At 38.9% G+C, this 16,539-nt stretch overlaps 2 protein-coding genes across 3 annotated transcripts; one reads left to right on the top strand and one right to left on the bottom strand.

Moving 5' to 3' along the window:
• Positions 1–180: 180 nt before the first annotated feature.
• Positions 181–4,124, bottom strand: LOC139817188 (sorting nexin-25). Its single transcript, XM_071785073.1, has 11 exons — positions 3,707–4,124; positions 3,318–3,628; positions 3,073–3,242; positions 2,600–2,994; positions 2,100–2,523; positions 1,669–1,973; positions 1,339–1,596; positions 1,131–1,267; positions 824–1,063; positions 383–665; positions 181–276 (listed from the first exon to the last, which is right to left on the bottom strand). Exons 1-11 carry the CDS (start codon positions 3,941–3,943, stop codon positions 205–207), a joined length of 2,832 nt encoding a protein of 943 aa, XP_071641174.1. The 5' UTR covers positions 3,944–4,124; the 3' UTR covers positions 181–204.
• Positions 4,125–6,577: 2,453 nt separating this feature from the next.
• LOC139817280 (lipase 3) lies at positions 6,578–11,239 on the top strand. 2 transcript variants are annotated; one of them, XM_071785235.1, is made up of 9 exons: positions 6,578–7,008; positions 7,164–7,660; positions 8,221–8,428; positions 8,537–8,651; positions 8,956–9,199; positions 9,294–9,452; positions 9,539–9,626; positions 9,740–9,885; positions 10,052–11,239. In XM_071785235.1, the coding sequence occupies exons 2-9, from the start codon at positions 7,547–7,549 to the stop codon at positions 10,205–10,207; spliced, it is 1,230 nt and encodes a 409-aa protein (XP_071641336.1). In that variant the 5' UTR covers positions 6,578–7,008; positions 7,164–7,546; the 3' UTR covers positions 10,208–11,239. The 2 variants fall into 2 exon arrangements, with proteins under 2 accessions (XP_071641336.1, XP_071641335.1); XM_071785234.1 differs by having other exon boundaries at positions 6,578–7,660.
• Positions 11,240–16,539: the final 5,300 nt, after the last annotated feature.

Genomic DNA, 16,539 nt, shown 5'->3' on the forward strand with positions numbered 1-16,539 from the left:
TTAATAAAGCGTGTAGTTTATTGTATGTTATCTGCGTTAGAAGCACGTACGTATGTACGTATCTTTCTCAATGTTGGCCATATACTCGCAATCGCTATTTACTTTTGGATCTATAATTTCATTGCGTTTGGAAATTACGTAGTAAGATCCGCTAAAAGGAATGAAAAACGGGGTTGCGTATTCATTGTATATCACATTGATACTTTATTTCGCTAAGGAACATTGTTTATGCTGCAGTTCTGGAAATACTTCGTACATTAATACTTCAAATATATCCTGTAAAAAGAGGAATCAGTAAAAAAAAAGTGTAAAAAGATCTCTATATATACATACACACATACATACACTTCGAAATGAAACGATTACAAGTAGATTGACTCACGTAAAATAGCTGTTTATTCAGATTCACGTTCTGCAGGGAATCGAAAACTTTAATCGCGCCACGTTGAGCACTTTGCGCTCCCACTAGATTCGTCAATACTTCAGGTACATTGTTAAGAAATTGCCTGCGCGCCTCGCCTCGCGTCTTCAACTTTTCCTCGTCGGTGCGAAGAACTGTCTCGGACACGAGCTGCCCGTTCGGCCACCACGATCTCGTAAACAGTTGTATGTAATAATGGAGCATTGGCTCAGAAAACACCCATGCAACGGTATCTCTGATTTGTCTGCAAATCAATGATAGATTAATCTCATCTTTAAAAATATCTCTCTTATTAAATTATAAAATATTAAAAAATTGAAATGGATAGCTATTTATACAAAATAGAGTAAAGAGAAAGAAATTCTAAAAATGTTATAAAGTTTTGCACACGCGATATTTTACCTATTTATAGTACGTCCGTAAGTAATTTGTACGAAGGTGATGAGAGACCGTCTAAGCCAACGAAATACTCCTCTTAAATCGAAAACTTCTCCGAGAAGCGTGTACAACGGTTCCGCGATCGCATCCTTGGTGGCATTCAGATAGGTGTCTGTGCCGGTACGGCCCGTCTCGCTATCGTCCAATAACAACGAATAATCCTCTTCATCTTCTTTGTCGCGTACCTCGTTGCTACCGACAGATCTGTCATGGAGATTTACAGAGTCAGCAAATGGATCAATGGTTATGCGACGAAATTAGTGACGCGTACGTTTTGAATAACGTGGACAAAGAAAAGCGAGATTTCTTGGGACACGGCGCCACCACGGCTTTAAGGTGCTCCGAGCTTGGACTGAGAAAGGCATACAACGCCTCACTTTGATTAAGCCTCTCGTCCTCCAAGACAAACTGTAAGAATTGATAGATAAGGTGAACAGAGCGTTAATAAAACAATCCAGATTCACATTCAAAGGACATACATTTAAATATTTTTGAATCTGCATCTTGGCTTTGTCGAGAGTGCTCTTGTCGGATTTTCCGAAAAACTTCAAAGGCTGCGACGGTAAGTCCAGGCTTTTAACGTTAGAACACAACTGACGTAATTTCCTGTGAAGATCTTGAAAGTCCTGCAGTTTTCTCAACACCACCCATCCGCTGGATATGCTTTCATCATTGTCGTCATCCTCTGCCATGTGGACAACCAGTACAAATTGCGGAGGATCCCCGTTATCAGGCATCTATTCAATAAGAAAATCATAAGGAAACCCTTCTGTAAATATACGTAGAGGAAAAATTTCACACTATGTTACCTCTGCGCTCTGCACATCGGCTCTCCAATGACCTAGATGTTCGGCCCACATTTCCGTATGATTTAAATGCGCCTCCAACTGTCGCTTCTCACCTTGCAGCCATTCGACCTCTTTCGCCAATATACTGAGCACTTTGCTTTCGGGCTTGAGAGAGGATTTAAGCGCCTGCAATGCCTGCATCTTATTGTTCAATTTTTCGTGCAGTTGATCCAGTTTGCTACGAGCGTAATTTGATCGTTCACCGACGAGCAAGGTCGAGGATTCTGACAATGTGCCGTCAACGATCTCGCGGTCTTCAACTAAACCTGCACCACAAAAATTTGTAAATATATCGTTCGCAATATATAAAATCATGTTTCTGAATTATTCAATACCCAGTTAAAATTAAAATAATTTTTCGCTAAATAAAATCTAATTTAATGTATACTGACCTTCCGCTCTTTCATTGAGTAATGCCTCCTGCATGGTTTTATATTGCTCGCTAACGAGAAACGACGAATAATACTTTTCCTGAAGCGTCCTAACGACGTCGTCTTGGACCTCGTAAAATACACTGGGTCCCGTATCGCCGAGCAAAAAGGCCTCCATCCGCTTTCGTACGTTTTTATCCACCTTGATCTCGGCGGTGGGTGATCTGATGTAAGTGTAAAAGATCTCGGCTCCCAATTGATGCCAACTGGATCGTTCTGCGCCGCGTAATTCTTGTACCGCCGCCCAATAACCGATCAATCCTTGACTAGCGACCTGCTCCAGAAACTGAGACAGATATCGTCGTCCGGTCACGTTATCCAGACACGCTTGCAACGGAAGTATCCTGCCTTCCATGATCTCAGCAGCGTCGCAGATCTCTGTATCCTGAAAGATATGATTACGAAGTATTGTCGCGTCACGCGTAATTCGCGCGAAGGATAGTTTTTTTTTTCTACGCAACCTGGCGAGGATATCCATCCCATCCCAACGTCTGCATGTGACACTCGCACGTATTTTTAGCGTATGTCAGTTGGCTGATGTACCTCTTCAATTTTCTCGCGCGAATGGCATCGGAGTTGCCGAGCGCGTTATTTTCAAGATCCAAACCTTGGGCTCGTTTCACGTTTTGCACCGTGGTGGCTTGCATAATCTCCGTAACGATATTATATCTGATATGTCTGAGAACCTCTAGGTCCCTGGTGCTCTTGACCATACGAATAAAATCCTCGAATGATTCCGCGTATTCGTACGTTTTCCTGTGCATCGCTTCGGCGAGCTGCTGTTGATCGATGTACGTCAGGATCTTCTGATTGATGTAATCGGGATCCGTGATTAAATCTATTGCCGGTTTTAAGACTGAAACGAATAAGAGAAATATAAGTAAAATTGTTTAATTAAAGTCACGTATCTCCGTGAAGAAATCAATCTGTTTACTTTTGCACGTGAGAATTTCTCTTAAGAGAAACTTTACTGGAGAAAGGGAGTAACTGCGTGGTAACAAAAACAGGATGCAAAGCTCGCTGATCTTCCTTAAATATTCCAGCTCGGCGACGGGCGACATCAAATGTGCCGACAAAATAAATACGGGGTCTTCTCCCTCCGACCTAAATGCGACAAATAAATCAGGTTGCTTCTCGCCCTGTTCCTCGAAACACCGGCCATTGAAAAGAGACGCTTACGAAGCTGCTTGAGCTATCCTGATCTTCTCGAAGTGAAAGGTGAGCTTATTCACTATATTGCAGACCACCAATTTAGTGTGATCGACGCGCGACAAGCGATCGTGCAGGCTCTGTATCGCGCCCCACACATCCTGCTTCATATTATCTATCAGCTGTTCCGAGCCGAAAGCCAGATCGTTCAACCAATAGCCGACGAAGTCCTGAAAAATCAAATCCAGGAGATTCTGCAGGGCGCCGTCCACCAGACGAGTGAAGACAACGGGGTAACGCGTGTGCTTCCTACTGCTGGCCGACTTGGGCTCGTATCCTTTCTGAAAGGTCGACAATCAGCGGAGCGAACGATGATAAACAGTGTTAAAGCGATACATTATGGCTTTGCGCCACCGTACCATTAACATGCCGTGGAAGGCGTCCAGCTCCGCGACAGTTCTAACGGTGCCGGAACCAGTCTGGTGCTTGGGCGACAGGGCTATGTTGATCAGTATCATGATTAACGGGCCGACAAGCAAACAGGAACAAGTTAATACAATGTAGAGGCAACAACACTGGATGAAGGTCCAGCCCATAACAATTCCCAGGCTCACAACGGCCAACGACGTAACGCAAATGACAACGGGGGTAACCATGATTCTTTCTGATGAAGCGACGAGACGCGGCGAGACGACGGTGCTTATATCAGCGGGCGTATACACTCAACAACGCTCTTTAATCTCGCCGCGCTGATAATGCACAACAACACCGAGGGCCTCGCCATTTTTAAATACCCAGCGTTTCGCACTTTGCGCTCCCGAATGCTCCGCGTTGCGCCGAGGCTACGGCCATCTCGCGACGAGACCGAGGAACTAGGAGGCGTTTAATTGATCCCCTTCAGAATCCATGGATAAACCCGAAGAAAACTCACCAATCCGGGTGGGAGCGTGGTCTAGCGGTAAAGCGCCAGCCTTATAACTGCGAGGAAGCGGGTTCGAGTCCCACCTGGCCGCCTGAGGGCGGTCTCGAAATTAAAAATTAAATTTGGTGGCTTTCATGCCGGTTGGTCCACACGTGTGTGTGTTTATGGTCTATTTCTATTTCTTAATATAAAATTTTTTTGAAATTCGATTAATTTAATCGGCAATAATTAGCTTTCTTTCAAGATATCTGTTATTACTTGATATTATTAAGTAATAATTAGTACTAATTAAATATTAATGTGGACAGATATTATTAATTTTTCTTGTTTAATAGAAGATTTGATCAGAAAATTTATCCAAATTAAATGTATAGTTAGAAATTTAATTGCTTTAGACTGTTCTTTTTAATTTTTCGTTGTTCGACACGAGAGGAAAGATTAAATCAGAGATAAATTATATAGTTAGAAATTTTGTTTCTAGCTATTCTACTGGTTGAGTTAATTCTTATTATTATTACAAAGGGCTGTAATTCTTTGTAAAAATTTCCGCCAGTTCCAGCTCAAAGCGCTGAAAAATTAAAAAAGAAAGTCAGATAAGAAAATGTGGAGATTAAATATTTAAATAACTCAGACAAAGTAATAATGAAATATTTCAGATTTTTCCTGCCAACGCATCTTCGTAAAAATCTGAATAAATATGAGAAAATCCGCGCAATTTATCAGAAATTTTTATACATAGTTACTGAAATTCCTCATCCATCAATTATTACTGAAAAATTTTACTCATTTTTTCAGAATTTTTCATAAATCTAAAACATGAGACTGAGAAAGTTGAGTAATTGTTTTTACCAATTTTTTTTACTCTAATAATTTACGTGACTCTAAATTTACTATGAATATTTTATCATATATCGCAACGAGAAATATATTTTATTACAATACTTTAGTAAGTAATACGCGCAATTATTCGACGGCTTTTTGTCGGACGATTGACAAATCATATAGAGAGACAGGGATTTGCGCGATGACATCGCGCGGATTTTACGCTTGCTCAATCGCCGAGATTAGCCCGGGGACACCGCGGACTCCCCTTTTATCGGAGCGGTAAAAGAAAGGAGCCGCGCGCGGTGTAAAATCTCTTATTTCCACCCAATTTCTTCCGCGAGGTTATTAGAGTCGCGGGGGACTGACGAAATCGACCTTGCGTCGCGTCACAACGGCCTAGTTGTGAACAGCCGCTTTCGTAATACGCACGCCGAAGATAAGGAGATCGCCGATTCGGTGAACTGCCGCGTGCGTTTACCTTCAAAACGTGAGCATTAAAATCGTGCATGCTCCAGTTAACGCGGCGGGCGAGGGCCGCGGATGTCCTCCGCGCTTCTGATGCTTTGATCGTATCAAATCTGAAATAATTATATTAATATTATCTTTTGAGAACAAATTATTCCTATACTACGTTTACGCGAGCGTTAGTTCTGTAGTTACTTACAATAATTTCTTCGCGTAAACGGGATTTTTTAGTAACTTACGATAATTAAGTTACTACAGAAGTAACGCTCGCGTAAACGTAGTACTCTACTTATTAATTAAGATTCTTGTTTAACTCTACATTCCAAACTCAATTAGGTTTTATGTTACAATTATTATTAAAATCGTCTCGCAGTAATGAGACGATTATTACGTTCCTTTTGTTTTTTAAATTTGATCAGAAGATGTCGGCACTTAATTTTTCGTTTAAACTTCTGAATTAATAACAATTGTTCACTCTTCTATCGAAGCTTTCACGAGGAATTAAAATTGACTTGCTAATTATACAATTTTGCGTTACGATTACATAATTTTACTTATTAAAGCGCGCTCGCGAACTTTTTCTCTTTTTGCCGCGTTAAGTTCGAGATGTAAATCAAATCCCATTCAAATTTTCCGCTATTTTATCTCCCGCGCATCATGCGCTCCTAATATCGCGAACTTAGCTCTTGAAATCTGAATTCGCGACTCATTTCAGTTCGATTGTCACCCCCCCCCCCCCCCGGGGCGGGAATTTCGAATCGGACAATCGTCCGCTGACCTCCTAGCTGGCGATTCCTGTTCTCCTGTTAACTTCGACGATTTTTCGAAGGTATCGAGAACACGTGTTCCAGGTCTCGCCTAACCTCTTGTGCAATGTTTTGGAATGAGAAACGTGTTTACGTAAATACCGAGATATTTCAGCACATTGTACGAAATAAAATGATACAGCGTGATACATATTATATTATATATTATAGAATAATACATAATTGAGTATATTTATTTTATATTTTAACCTAAAACGTTTTATATTGTTGTGATATCTGTTATTCCTATATTTTTAAATTATTATTGCATTTTTCACATCCTAATCCTAAGTTTACCTGCAACGTCATTTTACAGATTCACGGAACTCAATATAATTTCTCACTTCTATTGGCGGCTTTGGTAAAGGATTGAAATAAAAGGATCCAGAGTCAAATAACGCAAGGACAGTTTATTATGGCCAGTCTACCAATGAGTCGTTAGTCGTTAGTCAGATGTCGGAAGAAATAGTTATAAGCGTATTGTAAGCAATCGAAGGCCTGTAATCGGTGATCGTAAGAGATGGCATTTGGCCAATCGCTTATGATTGCCGATTACAGACTTCCGATCGCCTTATTATGACACGTTTATAACTTTTTTCAACTCTCTTCCGACATCTGATTAACGACTAACGACTCATTGTAGACTGGCCATTACGTTAAATCAAATATACGCTCCACGAATCTCTTCGGATAAATTTTTCAGGTGTTTCAAAAGATCTAAATCTTATCGAATATATGAGATTATCTGATGGCATTTAAATGTTTATAATCTTCTGACGTGACATTTTTACTTTTTGGTTTTTAAATGTTTAATCTTCACATTTTCTGGTTTGACGTTTATCGTTTGATATATTTTAGCGTTTCGAGCCGGCGATCTGCGGCAATTTTCTCAAGGAATCGAAGCCTCTTCTTCTCGACATGAAGTCTCTCTCGACCTTGGAAGACATTCGTCGTCCGCGCGATCGGCGAAGCTCGGGAAAATCGCATCCGTCCACTAATTTAACGTGCGAAGTCACTTTCCATTCTCCAATGGGTGAGGGCCTCGAGGTTCCTCGTCCTCGATCGAGGAGGGTCGCAAATGCGGAGGATGGAAGCGAGCGAGCAGACATCGCGGCGTTATCGCGCGGCGTGGATCTCCTGCGCGTCGCGCCCGCGATACCGTATAAAATGTCGACTTGAGCGAGATTTTCGACTCTTTGTTAGACGTACGCCGTCGCGCCGCGTTGTTGCCGCCGACGACGATGGACCGACGACGCCGGATCTTCGTCGCGACGATCGTCCTGAGCTGCTGCTGCTTCTCGCTGGCGAACGCGTTCGTCAAACCCGACGACAATCCCGACATCGGGCTCACGACGGTGAGTGCGTCGCTCCTTTACGACCTTCTTCGCGCAGGCATGATCGTTGTGACATTAATGAAGCGCGCCGCAAGAATGGATCTTGAATGTTAAAGACAGCTTGCGCAATTACCCTCTCCTGCTTATTTCGTCGCGTTTATCTTGGCATTTATAGATGCGTTCTTGGAGAAAAGAAAATAACAAGAGTAAATAATCATCAATATCAAGAGAGCGACACGTCTCTTGGAGGATCTCTCGATCGTTTTCTGAACTTTCGAATTCCACTCTTGTTGAAATTCTTATTGACTGTCTAATTGATGCGTGCGAAGTAAAAGCAGAGGAGTTTAATTGATGTCAACAATTCGCCGTTCAACAAATGAACATAGTATGTTGTTGAACGGCGAATTGTTGACATCAATTAAACTCCTCCGCTTTTACTTCGCGCGCATCAATTATATAGACACTCCATAAGAATTTCAACAAGAGTGGGATTTCAGAAAACGATCGAGAGATTTTCCAAGAGACGTGTCGCTCTCTTGAGCATTATTCACTCTCGTTCCTTTCCTTTATGTGTCGAACAGCCAGAACTGGTGACGAAATATGGATATCCCTTGGAGATCCACGATATCGTTGCGAAGGACGGCTACACTCTTCAGCTGCATCGAATACCGCGCGGTCAGGACGACGAGGAGGAAGCGAAATTCAGGATAAGAACACCGATACTCTTGGTACACGGTCTAGCAGGTAGTTCTGCCGATTGGGTCCTTATGGGTCCTGGAAAGTCCTTAGGTAGGATCCTCACTTAGTTTTAGAGCTGTGAGAAATGGCACCGGTATCAGTGTAAAGCTTATTATGACATTCGCTCGATAAGGTAATAAAACAAAGGTCTTCTTTTAGCGTACATATTAGCAGATGCGGGTTACGATGTGTGGCTTGGAAATAACCGGGGCAACGTTTACTCGAGAAACCACACTTGGTTGTCGCTGACAGATCGAGCTTTCTGGAATTTCAGGTAGCTGAAATGTTATAAAGGGCTGGTGGCAATTTCATTCATGAATACCAGAAGAATGTTTAATCATATAAAACTCGCTGCACTATATATAGCTACGATGTTCGTGACGGTTTAAGCTTTGTCTTTTATAGTTCAAGTGAGAAATCTGATATTAGATATCTAATCGAACTAGAAAATAATGTTAAATAATGTAAAAGTCACAAGTTGTACTTTTATACTTTTTTAAGAAATATTTTTTTCAATACAAATTTAAGATTTAAAAAATTAAATAAGGAAGATTACTGCAAACTTGTATATATTTCAGTTACCACGAACTTGGGATCTACGATCTTCCCGCGATGATCGATTACATTTTACACGCGACGGGACACGAGAGGATCTATTATGTCGGTCATTCGGAAGGTACAACGCAGTTTTTCGTGATGGCGTCAGAAAAGCCCGAGTACAATTCGAAAATCATTCTGATGATCGGCCTGGCGCCCGCAGCCTACAGCGGTAACATTCGCGGACCGATCAAGAAACTCGCCCAATTGACGTACTTCGGCGTGGTGAGAGATTCGTTCGTCGAAGCATTCGATCGACCTCGAGATCGATCGCGAGATTGAATTCGCGACGACGATCCCTTTTTTATTTCTTTTACAGTGGGTCGGCGAGACTTTCGGCTATCCAGAATTCCGCTCGCGGACCGAATGGGGAAAATTCGTGTCGAATCTATTCTGCCAGAGAGGGGCGTCCACGCAAGTCATTTGCAGCAATATCCTGTTTCTCATCACCGGATTCAGTCGTGCGGAATTAAACACGGTAAGAGTAAATAATGTGTTCGATTCACTGTAACGCTTCTTCCTCTTTATTTCGTGTTATTGATCGAACTTCCTTCGTTGCGCTAGGACTACCTGACGGTTATCATAGGCCACGTGCCCGCTGGAGCTTCTTGGAAACAACTCGTGCATTATGGTCAAGGATATATTAATCCAGGTAACATCATTACATAATTGTACAAAGAGAAGGAAAATATAAATATGCTGAGACGTGCTACATTATATATTATAATGCTGAATAATCTAAGTAAACATTAAAAAATGTTCCAGGATGTTTTAGACAATATGACTACGGCAGCGTCGACAAAAATCTTCGGATATACAATTCAACGACGCCGCCGGACTATCAATTGGAAAGAATCACAGCGCCGATCGTTCTTTTCAGTAGCGATAACGATTGGCTAGCAACTACGAAGGTATGCCAAATTAGAAAATGTTCTTTTTATAAAAATTGAATTTGATTTAATCACAAATTTTGTAGAAACTTGTCTTAAATGTTAGAATTTCTCTCTTTCTAAAATTTATATATTAAAATTCGTTAAAATTAATCATCCTTTCTCTGTGATTAAATTCTCATTTAAGGACGTAGAACTCTTGTCTGCGAGACTCAACAACCTCGTGTTCAATTACAAGACTCCTGTTAGCGCCAACTTCAATCATTACGATTTCATATGGGGAAAGTCTTGTGTGCAAATGGTGTCACGGCCTATTCTGCAACTGCTGGCCCAATATCAATAACATCACTTTTTTTGGGGCTAAGAAAAAGAGGATACTTTTTTCCGACAGAAAGTTACAAGTGCGTGTAATGAATCGATCTAATTTATTGTTGTTATATTATTAGTATTATCATCATATAATACGTTGCGTTTACATATATAGTCTGTACTTGGTTAATTTCACTCCCGCTGCGTCAGAGATGCAGCGTTGCATCAAGTTCACTGCGTCACTAAACGTAAAGTGACTTCGCTTTACTTCTCATCTCGATTATAATGTCGCCCTATGTACATTTATACAAACTCCATCGTAATCAATTTGCGATCACTGCGTAAGAAACTACATTCGCGATTACAATTCATCGCGTTCGCATCCAGCCGTCGGTATAATTACAAACCTATACTCCTTTTCCTTTAATCGCACTTGAGCATCGCCCGGGAAGATATCTTATCCGCTTTCAAAATTGTCCTATCGAAGCGTAACGTGTCTATCTTGAAAGAAATAGACGCCGCCGAACAGAATTTTCGCTTCTCGCGGCTGATGCTTTTAAGCGATCGATCCTGATTTATTTCACTATACACGCGTAATTAGTTATAATGTAGCCTATGCTAACTTACACTTTAATCGTTTAGCATAACTTCTTAAAGTTACCCATGCGGGAATATGAACGAGCCAGTTTGCGAGTTTCATGATGAAATACGAAATGATAACTTTGGATGACTAAAATCGCTCTGATACTTTATGCAAAGTTTAAATAAATTTGGAATCGAAAATGTGCTTCAATCTGTCCCTTCTTATTTTAATCCCATGATATTTGGATTGGAATGGAAAGAATGAATTAGTTCCACTGAAAAATCGCTCGCAGAACCGGCCCTGTATAATGTAGATGTAATAATAATGTACATAGTTGTATGTCGCATGATATGTATTAGTTTATGTTAGAATAGATCGGATGGATAGATCGGGAAGCTTCCCGCGTGATTCGTATATGAAAATTTATGAATCGCCTACGGTCGTGTGGCGAAGCCCCATTTATCACAACAGGCGAATAAACAGGACTTCACCGCGTCGAGGCACGCGCATCGTTACGCCTGCATGATTGTATGCCGATGAAAAATTGCGCCATAAACCATAATCGATACTTGAGCTCATGTGTTGGCCACTCGAGGTTCACCTAAAACGATATATCTATCTTTCGCAATAAAAACACACTTGATTACAATTTAGTTTCTATAAAAATTCGACAACACATAAATCTCCGATAACATTATCCGTAATAACTATAAAATGTACCGATATAATCGAGTAATCGTTTATCCGGTTCGGCAATACAGTTCCTCTGAGGTCGTGTCGCCTCAAGTGTCGCAACAATTATAATTTGACATTTTTATTTTAACGAGATTAATTTCACGATATAGAGTTTGCAAACGTCAAGGCTACATATCTCAATAGATACAATAGAATTAAAACTAACGTGTACCTCTTCTCCACCACCACACGAAATTAACATCTTCGATTGAAAAAAAAGTGAATTACTTTCGTACAAAGCAGGAAGAAAAAAGTTTTTGGAATCTTTTAGATGTACCGCTGTTTTTAGAGCATCTTCTATCTTGCTAATAAATTCTTTTAACAGATATCTCGCTCTTAAAAAGTGCAAGTAAAACAGAAATATAAATCATTGATATACAAAAAGGCAAAAGATATTACGTTAAAAAAAAAACAAAGAATAGAGTCTCCTTGATAAAAAGAATTATACTTTTTTATGCACGAAAAGCAAGCAAAGCAAAGTCGCGTTTTTGTGGTGGAGCGAAAGGTAACTGATTAATTCCTTTGCACATAGGGATTGGTTTTATTCATAACACTTTAAAGGAACAGAATCACATATCCTCGTGGATCCACGGAGATATAATCGTGGCTACAGTCATGGGGGAGGTAGCCCGTCATGATGCACACAGAATGCATTTGAGAAGCAATATAATATTCCCGTCCGGAAAACGCAAGTCAAGCCTTATAAAAATACTATCAACGGCAATATATATGTATAATAACGTATACAATTTTAAATATACTCGGCAATTACTCAGTAATAATTATGAGGCCATCGTTAATACGTCGATAACATACGCGCGGCACTTTGTCGTCGTGGACGAGGAAAGGCACGCGTACAATCGATTCTCGTTAATTCTGCGAAACGAGACACACTTAATTAATATGTCCGCCCACTCAGTTGAGACATTTCTCCCTGGCCTGTCTGCGAGGACAGAATGCACCTTGTTAATTTATATTCTCATTTAGATCGTGTAACAAATCCTAAAGTATAAGCGTCCCTTCTGCTTTTTGATATCTTGTACTCTATAACAATTAAATGCAACCACTCGTCAATTTTATCTCTATAAATATTATATATATATAATTTTAATTATAATAATCATCTTACTGTATCGTTCTTTTCAACATTGAAATAAAAACAGTCTCAATATCGCCGAGTTACAAGCAGAAATAATACGTTAGAATTATGTATAGAATTTTAATATATTCTTCAGCGAAGATAATACATATATATATGTATATACGTTAAAATATTTTCTTTCAATGAAGTTACGTCCATAAAATACGATCAAGCAATATTGTACTTGCAATATAAATATAGAACACGTGTATTGCAATCAAATGTGAATTAATTAATCCGGAGCGAAGTACGTAAAGCAAAGATAAGAAACGTGAATATGGAAGATTTATTAGAAAGAAGGCAGATCGTATAGATTACGTTCACTATAAATTCACATAATCATACGATGGACTAACTGAGCATTAGGAGTGATGCGTGTTCGAAATTATTGTACTATAAATGTCACTGTCGGTTTTCATAGTTAATTAATATATTACAAATACCTACAGCTCCGATATATATATTTTCTCGTAAACTTTTCTGTTATATTATATCAGTACACGTACCTGTATTTTTTTGACACTATGTACATGCATAAATATATTATATACACGTTAAGTACGCATAGCGGTACGTTCTACGAAAATAATCAAGAGAACGATAAAGGAAGCTGTCATTTTTACGTTATATTGCATAATGAGAAATTATAAAGTTGTATCAAAGAAAGATTAGGATAAGAATCCGAAAATCACGCTATGCGGTACTACAGAAAAAATTTATCATTATCTTAGAACTCCAATGTGTATATAATCAAATCCATTATTTAAATTGATAAACAGCAAAGAAGAACAAAATGAAAAGCAAGACTCTCAATTCCTGGAAAGTCTGTAAAAATTAGATCTGAAAGAATGTATCACCCAATAAATCTGACGTTAATCAGTGATAAATTCTTACTCATAAAACGTTCGCCTGATTCTTTTTTTCTTCCTTCTTTCATGCACACGCGCATGATATATAAAAAGATCGCACATACCAGGAAGTACGAAGATGATTGACTCTCTTATACTACTCTCCTAAATTTATATTTCATACAATATCTGCTCGCGTGGATCTGATTCCTTCCCCGTACTTTCGGAACGTATTTGGGATATCCGAGGCTCGGATGTGCAGAAAATCCGCATAACTTTTCTCTCGACGACATATTGGATTCAATTAAATTGAGTAGCTCTAACTTAAATGTGTATATATATATATATATATAATATATATAATACGCGTATATCTCTTTATGGAATACGTATCTCTTCATTCGTCTAAGTATCCGAGATCCTCGGGTATCCGAATATAAATAGCTATATAACATTTCATAAATTCCTACAACAAAAAGCATACAAATACGTGGAAAGTTTCACAATCAATGATAAAGTCTAAACGATGCAAGTCTCGGTACTCTTTCCTAAGACTCGCTCTGTATGGTCGTTTAAAAAGAATATAAAATACGATACAAAGTATGGAATATATATTCCATGCGATTCTGCATCACTGTGCCGCATATTAAACTTGTAAACGGAGCTCGGTATGACGCGCAATCAATTGATCACAGGTGATACAACACCACTTGTGTTTTTCCATATCCTTCCGTTGTCCAACGATATCGATTGTTGCGAAAAACACCGTGCTCCGTTCGTGGAAAGACAACATTCGCGCCAGAAGATATAGAGATTTTTAACAATACTTAAGCAGCTCTTAAATAATTAACTGCAGTATATGGTGCCGAAAATTAACAGTATGTGAATATATATATATATATCATTGCCATACCATATACCGTAACATACTGTTCAATACCATCAGCGTTAAGGATCTCCTTATTTAGAATACTTGTATAGTTATCTCCCCTGCATTCGTCGTCCGACTCGTCCCTATAAAAAATAGCGGATCGCCGTAGTTTATATAAAATAATAGCAGCCTTTGCAACAATTAAGTTTACAGCGGATAACACGATATTCAATTCATTCGCTATGTTACAATAGGAATTCATGTATGAAGTTTTCTATGTATACCACACGTTCTTACGGAAAAAGAAAACGAACACAAAGATAAAATAGTGTAGTTCGTCGCTAAAAAAAAAAAATCACGTGAGTTCTGCAACGCGTACCGTTCGATTCGATTAAGATGTTGAGTGTTGGCACCATATTCTCTCTAACGCAAGTTACACGATACTTTCTTCTTTATATAAACGTCACCGCATTTACGTCGGGCAGAGTATCGTGTAACATCGATTGTTTTTTTTTTTTTAAGATAGCTCTAATATCGGAACTAAGTTATTTTACCGTACTCGCATACGTTCGAGAGAAGCCGGAGAGAACTATGAGATTTAATTACATCTCTCTTTTACGTGATGTGAATTTGGTATATACTTTTCGTCTCGTTAATACTTTTTCGTGTGACAACCCTACAATAAATACTTTTCACATTTACGATAACTCCACATATCGATCTTCGCAGTTGTCACTGTGAAAATCTTTCTCTTTTAACGTTTTCTAATAGCAGTCGTCGTTATAATCACCGGAACAAAAACCATGCGCAGTAATTCTAATACATACAATGTATTCTCGTCTACGTATAATTTGATTCCGCGTTTCGTCGTAACGTAAAACGTCTTTTATTTAATATTCAATTCTCTTACTCGTTAACTCTTTACGGGTCATATATTAATCTAGCAAAATGTCCCACGCGGCTCTCAGGCTCAATACTTCTACGGTTAATACTTGTGACGTAATACGCTTCGAAATTTGTTTGCAATTAGTTTAGAATAAAGTTAGAGCGGACACTGCACGTGTTATTCATTAGAATTTATAAATATCCAGGGAATACTGTGCACGATGATCTCTATGTAACTTTAACAATAAGAAGGTAAACTAGTCTTTAGTACTCCAACTGTCCAGTTGTAAGTTCATTCGACATTACTTTGAAAAACTATAAAAATTGTCCCTAATCACGCTATAGGAAATCGGTATACTCTCTCACACTTGGACGAGAAGTACACTATCAGATAAACGTGTAAATACAACTAACTGTTGCGGAGTAAAAAATATTTCCAGAATACGTTCCTACAAGTAAAAAACCACGTTTCCATAGAAAATTATTGTTACTGCGTATTATCCTAACAGCGAGTACAATTTCTCGATGAGAAAAGAAATGCTTGAAATTCACAACTGTTGCTACAATACGCGATGGTCCTTCGATCCATAAAGTGACCAGTGTTAACGACTATCGATTTAATAGGAATGTCCGTATAAAAGCAATGTCTCGATATAATTACTATCTGCATTATCTTTTATTCGCGAGTTTCAGTGAAAATGTACATGTAAGAGCTATTCAACGAAAAAGAGAAGAGGCTATTACTACGTTTGGTATTATGACTTTTCCACAATGTAACTAATCTATAAACTCATAATATTGTTTGGAATGATCATAGTTAGAATATGTCTGACCTTTTTTTTTAATAATAGTAGAGAAAGGAATGATTAATCACGTAATACTTTGGAAATATCAATCCGCTGCGCAAAAGAAACGGTACTGTAAAAGTACCTACAAGATTGATCAAAAGCACTCAGGTACGTTTTCACCTTTAGTTTACCAACTAAAGGCTGCGGAAAGTAACGTTACCCATCAACATGTCTATTCGCAGCACCATGTGTGAAAGAGAACAGTTAACTTAACGATAGATATATGTATATATATACTATATATATTTAATTGTAAGTTGAATTAAATATTTTCCGTATTTTTTAATACTATGTAACTACACGGGACGTTTATGTCCGACGATATTGTAGGTCTCGAGCTATTTCTACAAAAATGCATATCGAGTAATCGAATCGGAGGCAACCTTATTCTCTTTAAAAAAGAAAGCTCGGATCGAGCTTTAATTTAATGGAAGGCAAAATATCTGTTTCAGGAG

Source organism: Temnothorax longispinosus, chromosome 8 (assembly GCF_030848805.1).
Source record: "Temnothorax longispinosus isolate EJ_2023e chromosome 8, Tlon_JGU_v1, whole genome shotgun sequence".
In the NCBI taxonomy this organism is placed as follows: Eukaryota; Metazoa; Arthropoda; class Insecta; order Hymenoptera; family Formicidae; genus Temnothorax; species Temnothorax longispinosus.

Bases quoted from the DNA above. Each gene is read 5' to 3' on its own strand.
- LOC139817188 (XM_071785073.1), bottom strand. From the start codon at position 3,943: ATGGTTACCCCCGTTGTCATTTGCGTTACGTCGTTGGCCGTTGTGAGC. The intron at 1,597-1,668 runs GTAACATAGTGT...CTTATTGAATAG, and splicing joins CCGATGTGCAGAGCGCAGAG to ATGCCTGATAACGGGGATCC. The intron at 1,268-1,338 runs GTATGTCCTTTG...CAATTCTTACAG, and splicing joins AGATTCAAAAATATTTAAAT to TTTGTCTTGGAGGACGAGAG.
- LOC139817280 (XM_071785234.1), top strand. From the start codon at position 7,547: ATGGACCGACGACGCCGGATCTTCGTCGCGACGATCGTCCTGAGCTGC. The intron at 9,627-9,739 runs GTAACATCATTA...AAAATGTTCCAG, and splicing joins TCAAGGATATATTAATCCAG to GATGTTTTAGACAATATGAC. The intron at 9,886-10,051 runs GTATGCCAAATT...TTCTCATTTAAG, and splicing joins ATTGGCTAGCAACTACGAAG to GACGTAGAACTCTTGTCTGC.